General features: G+C 50.3%; 1 protein-coding gene across 1 annotated transcript in view; it reads left to right on the top strand.

Annotated features, from left to right (window-relative positions):
* The window catches only part of myo10 (myosin X), an 88,359-nt gene extending 76,629 nt beyond the window's left edge, over positions 1-11,730 (top strand). The window contains 23 exon segments of the mRNA XM_030114890.1: positions 506-612; positions 693-896; positions 1,348-1,387; positions 1,877-2,839; positions 2,921-3,041; positions 3,307-3,550; positions 3,745-3,840; positions 3,991-4,084; positions 4,626-4,681; positions 4,984-5,126; positions 5,334-5,525; positions 5,620-5,777; positions 5,845-5,968; positions 6,875-7,172; positions 7,255-7,465; positions 7,674-7,810; positions 7,893-8,013; positions 8,090-8,569; positions 8,642-8,707; positions 8,709-8,760; positions 8,763-8,798; positions 8,801-8,829; positions 9,418-11,730. Coding sequence (XP_029970750.1) covers positions 506-612; positions 693-896; positions 1,348-1,387; positions 1,877-2,839; positions 2,921-3,041; positions 3,307-3,550; positions 3,745-3,840; positions 3,991-4,084; positions 4,626-4,681; positions 4,984-5,126; positions 5,334-5,525; positions 5,620-5,777; positions 5,845-5,968; positions 6,875-7,172; positions 7,255-7,465; positions 7,674-7,810; positions 7,893-8,013; positions 8,090-8,569; positions 8,642-8,707; positions 8,709-8,760; positions 8,763-8,798; positions 8,801-8,829; positions 9,418-9,528 — 4,083 coding nt within the window. The 3' untranslated portion in view covers positions 9,529-11,730.
* Positions 11,731-13,619: the final 1,889 nt, after the last annotated feature.

The following is a 13,619-nucleotide window of genomic DNA, read 5'->3' as shown; positions in this document are numbered from 1 at the left end:
TAACAAGAATTCCCTCTTTTTTAGTCAGTGAGAAAAACAGAATACTTTTGAAGCCTTCTTAATTTTTTTAAGTGAATTTTAGAAATTTGTGAGTGGTTAATATATTTAGAAACAAATAATTGAAAAGCTGTCACGCTGCAGGCAATTTCGAGTCTGTACTTGTTTTGACATGTTGGTTGAAATCCATGCATGCACAGGGAGAACATGCAAACAGAAAGGCAACAAACTAGACTTGAACTGGTGGTTTGATAGCTATAAAACAAAAGTGCAAAGCAGTGAACCGCCATGGATTCCTCTGCAGCTCCCTTTGCTGAGGTAGTGGCCACTTCTGAATATGAAGGAGTTGTTTTATTCAGCGTGGAGCGAAAATTGGACATTATGTCATGTTCACCTGTCATAATGGTGCAAAGATGTAGTTTTACCTATAGCAGCGACGGATGAAGACACGATGTTTTCCCCGGCCTTTGTTTCCCTCGTCTCACCTCCCTGCTTCTCTTTCCGTCAGGTCTTCCTGCGGGAGTCTCTGGAGCTCCGCCTGGAGAGGCAGAGGGAGGTGGAGGTGCTGAAGGCGGCCATGATCATCCAGGCTCACGTCATGGGCTACGTGGCCAGGTGTGGCTCCAGCCTGTCGGCGGCGTCTCAACCCTTCCTGGAAACGCCACGTCTGATTCTCTGCGGTTTCTCCATCACAGGAAGCAGTACAGGAAGATGCTGCAGTGCATCGTGGTCATCCAGAAGAACTATCGGGCCGTTTACTGGCGGAGGAGGTTCCTGCTCACCCGCTGGGCAGCGCTCACCTTCCAGAAGCGCCTCCGAGGCCAGCTGGCCCGTCGCGCCTACAGCCGGCTGCTGGAGGAGCGGCGGCGGCGGAGGGAGGAGGAGGAGGAGGAGGAGAGGTGGGCAGGATGTCAGATACAGAAACTTTGAAAACTGTTGAATGGGATCGTTTTTTTAAGATATGCAGAGATCATCGATGTATTGACAGAAATGCCTTTGAGAATATAAAGATCAGTCATTAAAGCTGCATGAATAGGTTAAATATGGAAGAAAAGGTTTACAGCGCCCCCTGTGCACCTGTTGGGAATGTGTGTGTGAATGGATGAATGTGATGAACGGTGTTGCAGGTAAATATCCTAATTAGCACAGATCACTGGTCTTTACTAGCATCCTTTTTAATTACAGGTACTTTTGTTCATGTTTTCAAGGATTTAGTGTTTTTTCTGTACTTTGGAAACGAACGTCTGTAGGAAAATGCAGGAAATCCAGTTACTTGTATTATTTTTTTCCATTCTGTCCCTGGTGGTCTGATTGGTCAGCTGATGTCTCTGTGTTGGTTTGTCCCTGCAGGGAGAGACGGATTCTGGAAGCTGAGAGACTCACCAGAGAGGTACGATGAAACGATGCTCATTATTGAAATTTTAAATTCTAACTTTAACTTTTAACAAAGCAGCTGAAGCTTTATTTTGGTCCCCAACTTTATTCTATTGAGAGAAAAAAGGTATTTTTCACTGTTTGAATGTGCACGTCTTGTTGTGAGTCAAAAAGCAAATAATTATTGTGAAAAAATTCTGTGTGAAGTAAAAGCAACATTAAAACAGTGTTTACGGCAACGTGTCACACTGCCGACTCCGAGGTTGGAGACGGAGCCGAGTCCCTGCAGCAGCCCTGAATCTGCCCTCAGGAAACCCGCCCAGCCGGGCGGGGCGTTAATTGCCTGCGCTCAGCGACACCAGAAGAATCTTGAGTTCTAAAGCCCTGGAGCAGTGGAAAAGTGTCACTGTGTTCTGAACTCACAGAGTTTTTGTGAAGAAACTCCAGAAACTGATTCCACTACTACAAAATAAAAGTCTTACATCTGAGATTTTCCTGTGTTCAGGCTGAAGAAGCCGAGCGGCTGGAGGAGGAGCGCCGTGCCGAGCAGCTGGTCTCTCTGGTTCTGTCCGAGTGTCGACCGGCAGAGGAAGCAGCAGGACCGCCGGGCGCCACGGAGGAGCAGGACTCCAGAGACACCCCGGAGGAGGAGGAGGAGGAGGAGGAGGAGGAGGAGGAGGCCATCCGTCCGCAGGAGGCCTCCCAGGTGGAGGAGATCCTGCGGCTGGAGCGGGAGATCCAGGCCCTGCAGCGGCAGAAGGAGCGGCAGGAGCTGTCGCTGACCGAGGCGTCGCTGAACCGCCTGCAGCTGCTCCGGGACCAGGAGCTGCGGCGGCTGGAGGACGAGGCCTGCAGGGCGGCGCAGCAGTTCCTCGACTCGCTCAACTTCGACGAGATCGACGAGTGCGTGAGGAACATCGAGAGCTCTCTGGGAGTGGGCGAAGACGACGAGGACAAGGAGGGCGGCCGGAGGAGGGGCGGCGACGAGGAGGAGGTGGACGAGGGCTTCGGCGCCGACGACGAGGCTTTCAAAGACTCTCCCAACCCGAGCGAGCACGGCCACTCGGACGGCCAGCGCACCAGCGGCATCCGCACCAGCGACGACTCGTCCGAGGAAGACCCGTACGCCAACGACGGCGTGGTCCCGCCGCTGCCGCCCGCCGCCCTGCTCCACCAGGCGCTGCCGCTGCCGCCGGTGCCGGCCGCCTGCCGCAGCGCCGCGTCCAGCGCCGACTCGGCCTACTGCCGCCCCCAGGCCGCCTCCGACGACCTGGTGGAGCTGATCCCGCCCGACGAGGACTCGGACTACGACCAGGACGACTACGACGAGGGCGCCATCGTGTCCAGCGGCAGCACGGCCTTCTCCAACCCCCGCAGCGGACAGTGGTCCCCCGATTACCGGGGCTCCCTGGGCACCTACAACAGCTCGGGGGCGTACCGCTTCAGCTCGGAGGGGGCGCAGTCCTCGGTGGGTCGCATCGACGCGTTCACACTGCTGGAGTTTGCTTCCTCTGAACATCATGACCTGATCTTGTGGCTCTTGTTCCAGTTTGAAGACAGCGAAGACGACTTTGACCGGTTGGACACAGACGACGAGCTGTCCTACCGCCGGGACTCGGTCTACAGCTGCGTCACGCTGCCCTACTTCCACAGCTTCCTCTACATCAAAGGTCAGTCCGTCTCAGACCCCCGGGAGGGATTTTCTGTTAGAATCCTCCTTTTTTTACCTGCCCAGCAAGATGGACACAGAAATTTACACATTTCAGACTTGTAGATTATGGTTGGATTTCTGTTGCTTGTTCTCACTTCCTCCCTCCACATGATTTATTGCATCATGCAACTTTTGAAATTAAAGTCGGTCCTCCTGCACAGAACCTGCCCATCGAGCGGAGCGAACATAACAACTGAAGAAAGACGAATGTTTCCCCTCCTCAGGCGGCCTGATGAACACGTGGAAGCGGCGCTGGTGCGTGCTGAAAGACGAGACCTTCCTGTGGTTCCGGGCCAAGCAGGAGGCTCTGAAGCAGGGCTGGCTGCACAAGAAGGGCGGCGGCTCGTCCACGCTGTCCCGCCGCAACTGGAAGCGCCGCTGGTTCGTGCTGCGGCAGAGCAAGCTCATGTACTTCGAGAACGACAGCGAGGAGAAGATGAAGGGAGTGCTGGACATGCACAGCGCCAAGTAAGAGCAGAGAGACATTCCTTTACAGCAAGGCGGGGGAATCCAACCTTCAACTGCTCAGTGGATCCCTCCTCTTATTTTATAGCAGTGAAACTCTTATTTGATTCATAGACAAGTTTGAGAGAATAAGTTACAAAAGTCACTGTTTTTTCAGAAAATTTCAATTGATATTTTTCTTTTTTTCTGATTTATAGAGAAATAATCGATAATACCAACAAGGAGAATGGAATTGACATCGTGATGCCAGAGAGGACGTACCATCTGATCGCCGAGTCTGCTGAGGATGCAAGGTGAGTTTACCCAGCATCAAGAAGATGCTTCCAGAGGGTAACGTAATCACACAGCAGCGTTCTCACGCTGGGAGGGGAAGTTAAAGTTTAAACTGCAGTCTGTTGGCATTCCCCCTCACCGTGCTGATGCTGGTCTCTCCTCGGCTGCAGTCATTGGTTCAGCGTCCTCAGTCAAGTCCACAGCTCCACCGAGCAGGAGATCAGAGAGATGCACGACGAGCAGGCCAACCCTCAGAACGCCGTGGTGAGTACGGCGGCGAGACGCAGCTCTTCGTGAAGGAGAGAGGGTGATTCAGCTGTCACTGAATTCATGGGTTTAAAGAAATAGCAAAATAAGTTTTGCACTACAGTGTGATATCTGTTCATGGGGCGGCTGTGGCTCATTCTGGGGCCGGTCGCCTTCCAGGCCCGAGGCTGGTGTTTATAAGTAGTTCTTTCTTTATTTCAAAACTATTCTTCTTTTTCCCCCCTGATTCAACTGGATTTGTGCAAACCTTTCAAAATTGCCATTAGTTGCTTTTTGTACAGCTTTACAAACTCCATTTTTTAGGTTTCATCAGTATTTTTTGTGTGCTGTCTTTTTAAACGACAGAACACACTGCTTTATACCATATCTTCAGTGGCGTGCGTGCGTGCGTGCGTGCGATAATTGGTTTCCACGGGGCAGGGGAAGGTCAAAGTCATTATCCACACTCCGAGCACCTCGACTGGACCTTTCTTTATCTGTGTGTGTGTGTGTGTGTGTGTGTGTGTGTGTGTGTGTGTGTGTGTCTCTCTCTCTTCAGGGAACGTTGGATGTGGGGATGATCGATTCGGTTTGTGCGTCGGATAATCCAGAGAGGTGAGGGCTCCACCACACATCACAGCGTGGTTATCTGGCTTTTCCTTCACAAAGTCTGGAGCTTCTGTCAGATCAGTTCTACTTTGATCTTCCAGGTTGTTTCATTGAAACTGCACCAAAATACATTTCAGTCAGAGGAAAGTAGCAGAGACGAAAGCATCCTGATGCTGGTTATAGCCGCCTTCTTTAATTTATTTCATCCTCAGACAGTTCAAGACATTTGTGATTTCAGTTTTCTGATGTCAGCCAGATGGCTGGGTGATCAGCTGTTGGAAGGTAAATGACGGTGTGAACGCTCGCAGGCCCAACTCCTTTGTCATGATCACTGCAAACCGTGTGCTGCACTGCAACGCCGACACGCCCGAGGAGATGCACCACTGGATCACGCTGCTGCAGCGCTCCAAGGGAGACACCCGCGTCGACGGGCAGGAGTTCATCATCCGAGGTGACGCTTCTCCGCCGTGACCTCCTCGCCACACCAACATCGATTGCTCTGTTCAAAAGAGGGAAATAATGAGTCTCTGCTGTGGCTTTTCATCGTCGCCGCCGTGTAGCTTTTGAGGTTTCAAGGCTGTTGCTCAGCCATCCAGTGTTTCCTGTCGAGAGGGATTTGAACTAGCAAAGTATGTATTTTTTTATGTGTTTCACCCAGGCTGGTTGCACAAAGAGATGAAGAACAGCACCAAGGCCTCTCTGAAGCTGAAGAAGCGCTGGTTCCTGCTCACCCACAACTCTCTGGACTACTACAAGAGCTCGGAGCGCAACGCCCTGAAGCTGGGAACGCTGGTGCTCAACAGCCTCTGCTCAGTGGTCCAGCCGGATGACAAGGTCTTCAAAGAGACGGGTGAGAGTTTCCAGAGTCCTCCATCGGTGCTTCAGAGCTGAATGGACTCGGACGGTGGTTTTCAGCTCCTGTCGTTTGGCCGCCGTCCCGACAGGATACTGGAGCGTGATCGTGTACGGCCGGAAGCACTCCTATCGCCTGTACTGCAAGCTGCTGAACGAAGCCACGCGTTGGGCCAACTCCATCCAGAACGTCATCGACACCAAGGCGCCCATCGACACGCCGACCCAGCAGCTCATCCAGGACATCAAGGTAAAGACACGCCGAGCAGGAGACGCCGAGGAGCAGGACAGGACGGTGATGTTCTCCCTCTCTGCAGGAGAACTGCCTCAACTCGGAGGTGGTGGAGCAGATCTACAAGAGGAACCCCATCCTCCGGTACAGCCACCACCCGCTGCACTCCCCGCTGCTGCCGCTGCCCTACGGAGACATCCACCTCACCTGTGAGTCACAGATGGTCTAAAACAGGGGCGGACACCCAAAGTCTCTGTGAAGCTCTAGCCACTACTGTCCTAAATGCTCTGAACATCATAGCGACAAAAATTAATTAGTTTTGTATGTATTTTAACCTAACATTGTTTAACGCAAGCTATGCACACAGAAGCTACACCTGTCTATACGAATCAAGTGGATTTATTGTGTTTGCAACAGGTTTTGGCTGAAATACAATTTAAATGTTTTTTAAAACAAACTTCAGTGGGGGTTTTTTCTTATTGCATATTATGCATTCAAGATAGTGTCACTAATTCATAATGGATTTCTGTTATATTGTTAAAGTAGAGGAGAGAGTAGAGAGTTACTTTATTAATCCCAAACTGGGAAATTCCGATGCTGCAGCAGCATCAGTAGAAAGCAAAAAAAAAAAAAAAATGCATTTGTAATTTAAGCAGAAAATTATATGCAATGAAGATTATATACATATGTATTTATACCCACATACACACACCCGTATATGTATGTGTACATGTACACACACCCGCACATACATGCATCCCCAGTAAGTACAGTAAAGGATCAAACGCAGATGTCATCACTGTTTGTACCATGTTCATGTTATGTTTTTACAATTATGGAAGGAATTATAGTGAATGTTGCCTTGAACTTGAGCCTGCAGACCAGACTAGATGTAGTTAAAACCTGGTTTTCAAGGGCATTTCACGATGCTGATTTGTTACCAGCTTTTACCTTTTTCATTTACCTGAACAGGTTAAAACGTTATGGGGAAAAGTGGAGACACTGCAGAGTCAGAGCAGCGTTCCCTCCACTGACTAAACCCCACACTTCATCCTTTCATCACATCTTTTTGTTTTGAGCTCCTCCGTCGGTTCACGTTGCTCTCCCTTCCTCAGCTCCCAGGAGCAGGCTCTACACCACGCTGCAGGACGAAGCCCTGAAGGTGTTCGGCTCCCTGCAGCAGCTGGAGGGCGTGGCCGACCCGGTGCCCGTCATCCAGGGCATCCTCCAGACGGGGCAGGAGCTCAAACCGCTGCGCGACGAGCTGTACTGCCAGCTGATCAAGCAGACGGCGCGGCCGCCGCAGCCCGGCAGCCCCGCGAACCTGTGCAGCTGGAAGATCCTGTCCTGCATGTCCTGCACCTTCGTCCCCACCAGGAGCGTCCTCAGATACCTCAAGTTCCACCTGAAGAGGTGAGGCGCCGGCCGAGCCGGTGCAGAAGGTGACGGCTTCGTGTCGTTTGTGTGTTTTTGACCCGCTTCACACGTGCTCCAGGACCCGAGAGCTGTTCCCCCGGGTCGGAGATGGACCGGTACTGCCCGCCTTCACCCTCGACGCCCTGAGGAAGACCCGGACCCGGGAGAACGTGCCGTCGCAGGAGGAGATCCGCTCCATCGTGGCTCGGCAGGAGATGAGCACCACCGTTCACTGCCACGGCGGCGGCTCCTGCAAGATCACCATCAACTCCCACACCACGGCTGGGGAGGTGCGTCTGCTCACACCGGAGCGCCTGCTTCCATCAGGGCCAAACAGAGATATATCCAAACATGTGCATATTCCACACACTTCATCATCTCGGAGGAAATATCTCACGCCTTCAGCTTTTCTTTTGCGACTCTCACTGCGCTCTGAGCGGCCGTGAGAGTCGGTGACGAGCGAAGCGATCCACTGAGGCTGCGGAGTGTCTGCTGCAGGTGGTGGAGAAGCTGATCCGCGGTCTGGCCATGGAGGACAGCAGGAACATGTTCGCTCTGTTCGAGCACAACGACTCCACGGAGAAGGCCATCGAGAGCCGCATGGTGGTGGCCGACGTGCTGGCCAAGTTCGAGAGGTGAGCGCCGCGGCCGGTCCGCCTTTCACTCTGAAAGGTCTCAGTCTGCCTGACCTCTGACCTCTGACCTCTCGGTGTCCAGGCTTTCGGCGAGCCCGGACGAGTGCAGCACCGGCTGGAAGTTCTACTTCAAGCTGTACTGCTTCTTGGACACGGAGAACGTTCCCAAAGACAGCGTGGAGTTCGCCTTCATGTTCGAGCAGGTACCAGACTGCGTCTTCTGCCGAACAGTGAAAATCCGGACGGTTTCCTACATTTCCGCCGCGTCTCCCCCTCCAGGCCCACGAAGCCGTCATCCGAGGTCAGTACCCCGCCCCGGAGGAGACCCTGCAGTTCCTGGCCGCCCTCAGACTGCAGTACCTCCTGGGGGACCACGCCCCCCAGGCCGCCGTCCCCGAGATGTCCCAGGTCTTCCCCGTGGCGCGGCTGCGGGCGCGCGTGCAGAACTCCGCCAAGACCTTCAACCCGGGCGGCGCGGCGGCGGCGGCCGAGCGCGGCGGCACGGCCGAGAGGAAGCGCTCCAGCTTCCTGGAGGGAACGCTGAGGCGCAGCTTCAGGAGCGGCTCGCTGAGCCGGCAGAAGCTGGAGGAGGAGAACAGCCTGGAGGCCTGGCTGCGGGAGGAGACGGCCGCCGTCAGGACCAGCGTGACGGACAAGTGGAGGAAGCTGCAGGGCATGAGCCAGGAGCAGGCCATGGTCAAGTACATGGCGCTGGTGAAGGAGTGGAAGGGCTACGGCTCCACGCTGTTCAACGTGGAGGTGAGGGACTGGGACGGGCTCGGCCGCCGGGGGAAGGACGAGCCCGGCCTCACGCCTGCTGTCTGTCCCCAGTGCCGGACGAGCCTTCCCCGCCGAGCTGTGCTGGGCGTGAGCCGCCAGGCCGTCTCGCTGTACAAGGCGCGGCGAGCCGTTGCCTCTGGAGGGTTTCCCGTACGAGCAGATCCTCTCCTTCGAGCGCCGCTGCCCAACGCCTACAAGATCGCCGTGGAGGCCGAGAGCTGCTGTTCGAAAACCCAATGGTTTCGTTTCAGCGCAGCAGCCGTCCTGAACACATGCCTGAATGAAAACATGGCTTTGAAAAATAAACATGTCCTCTTCCTCCTCCTCCTCCTCCTCCTCCTCCTCCTCCTCCTACCTCCTCCTCCCTCCTCCTCTCCTCCTCCTCCTCCTCCTCCTCCTCCTCCTCTTCCTCCTCCTCCTCCTCCTCCTCCTCCTCCTCCTCCTCCTCTTCCTCCTCCTCCTCCTCTCCTCCTCCTCTTCCTCCCTCTCCTCCTCCTCCTCCTCCCTCCTCCTCCTCCTCCTCCTCCTCCTCTTCCTCCTCCTCCTCCTCCTCCTCTTCCTCCTCCTCCTCTTCCTCCTCCTCCTCCTCCTCCTCCTCCTCCTCCTCCTCCTCTTCCTCCTCCTCCTCCTCCTCCTCCTCCTCCTCCTCTTCCTCCTCTTCCTCCTCCTCCTCCTCCTCCTCTTCCTCCTCCTCCTCCTCCTCTTCCTCCTCCTCTTCATCCTCCTCCTCTTCCTCTTCTTCCTCCTCCTCCTCCTCCTCCTCCTCCTCCTCTTCCTCCTCCTCCTCCTCCTCCTCCTCCTCCTCTTCCTCCTCCCGTCCCCTGCAGGTCATGGACATCGCCAAGCTGATGAAGGCGTACATCAGCATGATCGTCAAGAAGCGCTACAGCAACTGCCAGTCTGTCAGCAGCCACGGCAGCCAGTGCAGCGCCTGGTGAGCGCCGCCGCTGATTTCCCAGGGTGCAATGGGAGTGCGGGGCGTGGACGCCTGCCGCCCGCTCTCTGGAGACGGCGGCTCGTGCAGACCGATGTCACGCCGACTTTAAATGCTGGAGACAAACCGTAAAGCTCTTAATGTAAAGCAGCCGGAGGTGTTTGGATGAGTTTGGCTGCAGAGCGGGACACGCCCACTCCGGACGGATTCTGAGACTGGACCGTTCTGACTGAACCCGGATCGGTCCTGAGGAGGCGGAGAGACGCTGAGGGCCAGAGGAGAATCTCAGAGCCAGTTAACTCAATCAGAATGAGGCGGCTTGCCCTGGATTCCAGCAGCAGCTGTTTTCCTTCATGTTGACTTTAAATATTGCAATCATTCCTACTCGGCCTGCTCTTATCCCATAAATAAAAAGTCTTCATATGTTTAGTTCAAATGAATAGTATGGAAAAATAATTAGTAATAAATATATAAAAATAAGTCTTTCAGCCTAAGATTTAAATAAAGCTGCACTGAAGTTGGCTTGACTGTTTAAGTTGTTAAAAGGATAATTAAAAAACAATCCTTACTATTGTCCCTAATTTTCTCGAGACCAAAGAATCCTGACTGGAGGACAGGTTTGTCCTGAGTTGTCGTTCAGTCAGAGTCCAGGATTCAGAGGTGGAGGTGTCCCGTTCTGAGGAAACTATCAATTTACTCCCGATGCTAACACACTGTGGCACAACAAGGACTGTAGCTGTTGTTGTTGTGGATTTGTTAGTGTGACCGTGTGTGTGTGTGAGAGAAGAAAATAGTTTCTACAGGCTGAATGTAAAGTGTTTTTTGTTTTTGTTTTTCTGTTGTTTTTTTTAAAGCAGAGAAGATGTTTGAAAGGACAATAACTGAAGCCTCCAAGCCTTTTTCCTCTGCTCTGACCAACTCTGGGATTTGACCTTCTCCAGGATGATGTGTTCACTGTAAATAATATATACTGCAACACGTCTTAAGCATTTCAGATTTGTGATTATTTTGATTTGCTGAGGACACAAAGGTCACAAGTGCCTGTTGGAGCTGAAGCAGATGAGCTGGAGTCAGGTTCAGTCCCATCGGTGCCGCTCCTCTCCGTGCAGCCAGGATTTAAACGGTGCTCCCAGCTTCCCTCTTACCTGCCGGTCGATTCGGATTCTGACCAGATCGGGGCAGCCGTACAAGTCATTCAAGATATTAAACGGAACGATAACGGTGTGAAATATACTGAAGCTGGATCGCTGACTATCTGCTAGAACAGGCTTTAGACATTTTTTTTTTTTTTTTGCAATATTTTACACATTACATTAAAAAAATGTTCTATTTCTGGTTGTGTAAACCTGTTAATATTACCTGGTAATAATGAATGAAAATGTTAAGTTCTTTCTTCTGTTAACCAAAAAAATATATAGAATATTTCATTAAATATTCTCTAATAAGAAACAATGTTTTGAAACAAATTGCATCCTGATAAGACCTGTGTTTAGTGAACGTGCTATCGACCAGGTAAGGTCCTGTTGAACACGGGTTATTTTTCTTTAAATTCAGCTGTATTATTATTACAAACTAGATTTGTAAGCAGGTATAGAGAGGCCCTTCAGTGCCTGACGCCCCCTGCTGGTGGAAAGTGTGAACTACAACATGATGTCAACAGTTGAACATGTTTGGCTTTTTCTTTCTAAGGAGGGTAAATGATTTGCAGCTGAAGCTGCAACATAACGCCCACTGAAATAAACGGATCCGCAGCGGTGTGTAGAGGAAGGATCCGCAGCGGATCGGGTGAATCTGGTTTTATCTTGACTGACTTGTTCAGCTGGGCCCAACATTTCCACATCATTTCACTGGAGCTCCGCGGGCGGCAGATCCATCCAAAGATGCGTGTGCAGGACTATTCCACAGTGCCTTCTTGTATATTATGTACACTTATTTTGTTTTCCATGCGTGGTTTGTTTGTTTTTGTTTTGTTTTTTTGGTGGTATAATGTGCAATGTTATATGTATATTATATAATCATGTGGCTGTACATTTTATATTGTAAGGGTTTTTTTTTTTGCCTATTGTCCTGTATAATAGTCTTTTTTTTCTCCTAAGGTGTTTAATCTTCCATTTTCCCCCTTGTAACTATCCAGCTGACAGTGGACCTTTGACACAGTAACTACTATCCTGTTTTTTTTTCTTTTTTTTGTGTTGTGTTTTGAATTGATGAATCTAACAATAAAAAAACATATATGTTCTGAAGATGAATCGGATACTTTTATTTATTTGGTTTTTTTAATCTAGATTTCAGTGAACTAATTAGCAGCAGTCATTTGACCATAATGATGAATTAGATCTTAATTACTTCTCATGAAAATACTACCTTTATCACCCAATATCTGCTACCCTTTAATTTTACATTATGGAGTCAATAAGGGATGTTTAAAGTTGGATTTACCAGATTAATAGACATTTTTTCAGTTCACTCAGCAATAGCTGCTCAGACATCAGTAGATGAATATTTATCAGTAGTTAAGGTATTTGTACTTTACTCAAGTACTTGTTTTTCCAGCAGCATTTTACTGTGATTCTTACAGGTGAAGACAGCTGACTGATTCTTACCTTCAGAGAAACGAGTCATTGGCTGTTTTAGTGTCTTTGAGGACATGTCGGGTTTACAGTGAAGATCACAGAAGCTGATTTTAATCAGACTTTTGAGAGTGCTGGATTACCTTCAATAATCACTGAAAGACTTCCTATTTCAAATATATTGGACATTTGAATCGATGGTGCTGTCAGATGATCTGAAAGTGTGAAATCTCCCCATTTACGAAGTCTGAGTTTGATCTTCCTTTTCTGGTCGGACGTGGCCATCCTGCTGCTGTGGAGTCTTACCTGGGAGTAAATCAATACACACAAATGGAGTGACTCACACTGCCCTCTGTATATATATAAATATTCTTTATACATTACATCCATGTTACATTCAAAAGAAATAGAAATACAGCCAACAGCAAAAGTCACATTCAAGTCATGTCTGTGCTGCGCTCTGCGGCGTCGACATCCGGCCTCCTAAGGCACAAAAAAACCAAACGACCCAAAGAACCTGGGTCAAGAACAGTGTCTCAAACCAAACCCCCCCCAAAGAAAAACCTACGAGCCAAACACCCACAGGGCTCCTGGAAGCTCAACAGAATGGGTACAGACGGAAAAGCACGATTTTCAAGAGCTGTATTTATACCGGCACAAACCATCTGAGGGTCGTCCTTCAGCGGCGGCTGAGAGAAGCTTCCTGTGCTGGAGGAGCGCTGATATGTCAGATTATACAGCCACAGGAAACACAACCTCTGGCGGCGACACTGAATCTGTCGATTTCTGACTTTAAACATGAATAAGTTCTGACTCCACTTTGTGCTCATTGGAAATTCATCTGAACTGCTGAATCATTTTTCAATTCTGTCTTTTTACCTGTGTGTTTTTCATGCCTGAACAAGGCATTCAAGCTCCTGTGCTTCTTATAATTTAGTCATGATTTAAGGTTTTTAAAAAAGTACAAAATACAATTTCTGAATAGGTTTGAGTGTGCAGTGTGGATATCAGCGTGAAGCCTCGATCAGAGCTATTCTGAACTCGTCATTTCTACCAAATCAAAGCTGTTTGAAAGAGCGTCCCTCCCTCTTCAGCTGCGTCTGACTCCATTTGTTTAAAAGAACAACATCCCAGCTTCAGCCTAAACGCTGTGTTCATGCTATGTGGTCAAATCTCTGTAATCACTCACTTCCAGCTGGAAACTCCACATGTTTCCACGTAATGTGAAAGTTTTAAGAAAAGAAGGTTGATAGAAAGGAAACAGGAATTGACAGCTGAAGTCAGTGAAGGTACGGCATGAATACGTCGGAGAGGTTAAAGCTGGATTACAGGGAGTTGGCTGCTGTGCATCAGCGCTGAGCCATGTTGAAATGAGTGACCATGTGCTTTTTACAATCTTCCACTTCCTGTTGCTCCAGTATGGCAGAAACACGCCTGTCCGTCACTAAAGTAACCCAGGAAATCAACTAATCAACTGGCTGTTAGTTCATATGTGGAGATTGGTGTGAGGACCAGCCCCAGAGAG

Source organism: Salarias fasciatus, chromosome 18, assembly GCF_902148845.1.
Source record: "Salarias fasciatus chromosome 18, fSalaFa1.1, whole genome shotgun sequence".
Classification (NCBI taxonomy): Eukaryota; Metazoa; Chordata; class Actinopteri; order Blenniiformes; family Blenniidae; genus Salarias; species Salarias fasciatus.
The sequence above is the reverse complement of the archived record's forward strand: the minus strand, read 5'-3'. Positions and strand labels throughout refer to the sequence as shown.